The sequence below is a fragment of the Culex quinquefasciatus genome, chromosome 2, assembly GCF_015732765.1.
Source record: "Culex quinquefasciatus strain JHB chromosome 2, VPISU_Cqui_1.0_pri_paternal, whole genome shotgun sequence".
Classification (NCBI taxonomy): Eukaryota; Metazoa; Arthropoda; class Insecta; order Diptera; family Culicidae; genus Culex; species Culex quinquefasciatus.
Window position 1 is genome coordinate 173,130,909 of NC_051862.1, and position 4,637 is coordinate 173,135,545.

At 33.9% G+C, this 4,637-nt stretch overlaps 1 protein-coding gene across 1 annotated transcript; it reads right to left on the reverse strand.

The window, feature by feature from the left end:
• Positions 1-247: 247 nt before the first annotated feature.
• LOC6045048 (serine protease snake) lies at positions 248-1,242 on the reverse strand. Its single transcript, XM_038255050.1, has 3 exons — positions 1,133-1,242; positions 638-1,075; positions 248-585 (listed from the first exon to the last, which is right to left on the reverse strand). The coding sequence occupies exons 1-3, from the start codon at positions 1,203-1,205 to the stop codon at positions 266-268; spliced, it is 831 nt and encodes a 276-aa protein (XP_038110978.1). The 5' UTR covers positions 1,206-1,242; the 3' UTR covers positions 248-265.
• Between the last annotated feature and the right edge of the window lie 3,395 nt (positions 1,243-4,637).

A 4,637-nucleotide genomic window follows, 5' to 3' on the forward strand; every position in this document is an offset into this window, starting at 1 on the left:
CAAAGTTTAAAAAAGCAAAATATAGAGGATTTTCTCAGCTTTTCAATTATATTTTTTTTCAAAAGTGGGCAAACATGTGCACTAATTAAAAAAAACTGCGGCAATTTTCAAAAAGTTACCTAAAAATGGCTTTAACTTGAAAACGATTCAGTTTATCAAAATTTGGGAATATATTTTGGCTAATTTTTTCGTGTCGTACTTTATCGATGAAGCCTTATATTGTTTAAATGAAGTTTTAAAACTGATCAATAAAATCTTCTTGAATTCACCAAACACTTTTCTCGATCCAATCGATGTAAGCTGCCACTTTGGTGTAAATCGCGGCAGATTTCCCTGCGCTGCAAGTATTTCCGTGTGCCATCAAACCCACCACTTGGGGGCCCCACCCTGGAGGCTCAGCAGACACCTGAACGGGATTTCCGTCGCCGGAGAAGCAGTTATCCCTGTTTCCCGCTTTGCTTCTTCCGATGCACATTTGCTGCTCTGCTGCGATTCCACGTGGGTAGAAATTTTTGGTCACAAACTGCCGTCGGCACTCGTTTTTGTCGAGAACATTTAGCGGAATTGGTTTGGTGTGATTTGTTCCTGAAAAATAAATTAATGATAGTCAAAGATAAAGTTTGCTGATTCAGCTTACCATTTATTTTTCCTGTCCCAATAGCAAATACGGGGGAGTTTTTCAAACTTTGATCATTCCATAAGCAGGCAGGTTTTATAAACTCCGAAAATACAACACTCGTCTTTAACTTAACCAGTGCGATGTCGTGATAACTTCTCTTGCTGTTGAAGTTAGGATGAACAATCATTTCATCAACTTTGTAGTCCAGAGAATTCTCGTAATTGTGCCCATTTGCCCCAAGTCTAACCACTTTTGGAGTTCCAGCGTTGGCGCAGTGTGCCACGGTGAGGACGAATCGATCGCTGATTAAAGCACCTGCGCAATCAAAGTGATACGACTTGAGGATTTCGTCATTCGACCAACTGAGCAGTGCATAGTGCGGGAACGGACTTTCTTGAACAGCTGAATTATCGTTTGATTGCTGGCAGGCAAAGAGTTGACTGTAAGTTGAACATTCTGTAGGAAGATGAGATGCTTGAATATATTTGGGAAACCGAAATAGAACGTATTTACTTTGTTCCGATATCCGTTGACTCACAGCAAGTTCCAAGCAGAGCAACAACAAGACAACACTACGAAAAGCCATAACGAAAGATGCACTGTGAGTTGTAAAGTCAACTTGTTTGCTTGTTTAGCACTGACTCGAAAGTTTCATTTCGTGTAGGTAGGTAAGGAATGCACAAATATGGTAATCGGCATCGTCACTTTAATGTAACCCTCTGTGAACTGGCATTGAAATAACTATACTTAATATAAACACCAGTATAAACAAAGCAAAAAATAAGAAGACAATTATATGGTTAATTCTCTGCCAACGCAAACGAAATCGAAAAAAGTTGCTTAAGTGGTAATTTTTATCCATTCGATGGCGTACTCACAATTTAAAAAAAATGTATTTTTCATAAGAAAAATTATTTCAAAACTTCTGCCCTTTTTCGTTAACTTAAATGATTTGTTTTTGAACATGTCATTTTTTGAAAACTTTAAAGAACTTTTCGAATTTGCAACAACCCAGAAAGGTTATTTTAGATTTAAATTTTTTTTTTTTTCATTTTTAGATATCGTGTTTTTTCTAACATTGCAGGGTTTTGTTTAGAGTGTAACAATGTTCTTCAAAGCTGTAGAGCAGACAATTTAAAAAAAATGACGTATAAACAAAAGCAAACACTTGCAACCATCACGAGTTATCGTTATTTTACGAAAAAAAGTTACACAGCTAAAAAAGTAGTAATCCAGCTGCGTGTAAAAGGCCTGGGTGTAAAATAAATATTGCATTATTTTATGCAATTTTATGTGATTTTACACCCTGAAATATGTAGCCCATCAGTATGGGAAACCTAAGGGGTTTCCAGCATCGTGCCAGACTGGTCACTAATCCGGAATTACTTGGAATTTGAGCAAGTAATTCTGTAATTCCGGATTTACTGAGTAATTCCAGAGTAATACTGGTAATTCTTAATAATCCCAGTAATCCTGGTAGTTCCATTATTCTTTTTTGTGAAAAAATACTTCGGAAAAAAGAAAAATAATAGAAAATAACTGTTTCAAAAGATAATTTCGATAAACCTTTTATGATTCTATTTAATGCCTATTAATTTTCATGTAAGAAAACATAGTTATTGCTAGTACGGGATCATTCAGATTTTGAGTAAGTAATTCAGTAATGGCAGAATAGATTCGCAATTCTCCAGTAATTCCTGTTATTCTGGAATTACCTAGTAATTCCTTAGTAATTCGTGTAATTCCATAGTTACTCAGTAATTCGTGTATTTCCCATCAATTCAACACAGAAAAAAGATGATTTTTGGAATGTTGAAAATTTGGTACGTTGAATATTACCTCTTTTATGAGTAATATTACATTAAAAATGTGTAAAAATGTGAACCTGATGAATATTTATCAAAAACTGATGAAAATGCATCATTTTCTGAGGTAAAATTAATAATTTTTTTTTGACACAAGATCTGTCACCATATCCTGATGAATATTACCATATTTTTCCAGTGAAGTAACTACTAGTGAGCAGTTCTCTCAGATTTCGGTCATTCAATTTTTTTTTCGTTTTTTTTTAATCTGACTGAACCTTTTTGGTGCCTTCGGTATGCCCAAAGAAGCCATTTTGCATCATTAAATTCTCCATATAATTTTCTATACAAATTTGGCAGCTGTCCATGAAAATTCAAAAATCTGTATCTTTTGAAGGAATTTTTTGATCGTTTTGGTGTCTTCGGCCAAATTGTAGGTATGGATATGGACTGCACTGAAAAAAATGATAAAAGGTAAAAAATTTTTTGGTGGTTTTTTATTTAACTTTTTGTCACTAAAACTTGATTTGCAAAAAACACTTTTTTAATTTTTTTTTAATTTTTTGAAATGTTTTAGAGGACATCAATTGCCAACTTTTCAGAAATTTCCAGGTTGTGCAAAAAGTCTTTGACGGAGTTATGAATTTTTTAATCAATGCTGATTTTTTTCAAAAAATCGAAATATTGCTCGTAAAAAATTGTCAACTTCATTTTTCGATGTAAAATCAAATTTGCAATGTAAAAGTACTGTAGTGAAATTTTGATAAAGTGCACCGTTTTCGAGTTAAATCCATTTTAGGTGACTTTTTTGAAAATAGTCGCAGTTTTTCATATTTTTTTTAAATTAGTGCACATGTTTGCCCACTTTTAAAAAAATATTTTGGAAAAGCTGAGAAAATTCTCCATATTTTGCTATTTGGAGCTTTGTTGGTACGACCCTTAGTTGCTGAGATATTGCCATGCAAGTGTTTAAAAACAGGAAAATTGATGTTTTCTAAGTCTCTCCCTAACAGCCCACTATTTTCTAATGTCGATATCTCAGCAACTAATGGTCCGATTTACAATGTTAAAATATGAAACAGTCGAGCATTTTTCCGATTTCTTCGAAAATTTTTTTTTAATTTTTTTTTAAACCAAGACAAACATTTCAAAAGGGCGTAATATTGAATTTTTGGCCCTTTTAAAATGTTAGACTTGATTTAAAACTTTTGAGAGTATTTATTCGGATGAAAAAGCACTCAAACGTCATAATCAGTTGTCAAATGTCAAAATCAGTTGTCAAACTGTTCTTGATATTTACCCCATTATTCGATGATTTCCAAGTAGGGTGTCCAACTTTCCCGGGTTTTCAGTTTCAATACAATAATAGCAGTTTTAATATTACTTAAACCAATTTTTGTTGTTCTTTGTTTTGCTTTGAATTTTATATGCACCACATTTCTAATTCAAATGAAATAAGTATCTAATAAATATTTTTTTATTTATTTCTATATGACGTGACTAAAACAGCTTAATGAAAAATGACAACAAATAAAATGGTACCAATTAATGTAAAATTTTAGAAATGTTTAAACTTATAAATTGTAAAACTAATGTAATTTCCAGGCCAAATAAAGATTTTTGTTTGATTCTGGGAATTCCCCGTGCAACATATAAAAATCTCGGGAATTTTGTGCAGGAAATTCCCGGGTTGGACGCACTAATGCCAAGCACGTGATTTTGTGCGTTTGACAGCTGTCATTCGATCCAATCCCAAAGACTTTTCTCAATATTCTGGAAGCTAGGCAGTAATTCCAAGTTATTTTTATAAATTTGAGCAATTCTGCGTGGTTTCTGGTAACCCCAAGTAATTCTGGGAGATCATAGTAATTCGTGACATATTGCTAGTAATCCTGGTAATTCCAGTTAGACTGGTCAGTAATCCTTGATGCTGGAAACCCCTTGGGGAAACCTACTTGACCGAAATGTCAAGCTCATATGTGCGTTAATCCTTACAGCTGTTCAACGGTCTGATGGCCGAGTGGGCTAAGGCGCCAGTCCTTACTGATGGTGCTGGGTTTGAATCCCGTCGGTTGCAACTTTTTTTTGTGTGTTGCAAAAATTGTACATGCAGCGTGTAATATTAAGTGTTTATTTTGACGAAGGTGATGTGCATGCTTTTGCATGCGATTTTACCATCGGATTTTCTGCTGTGTATGAAAAATTTGTTCATC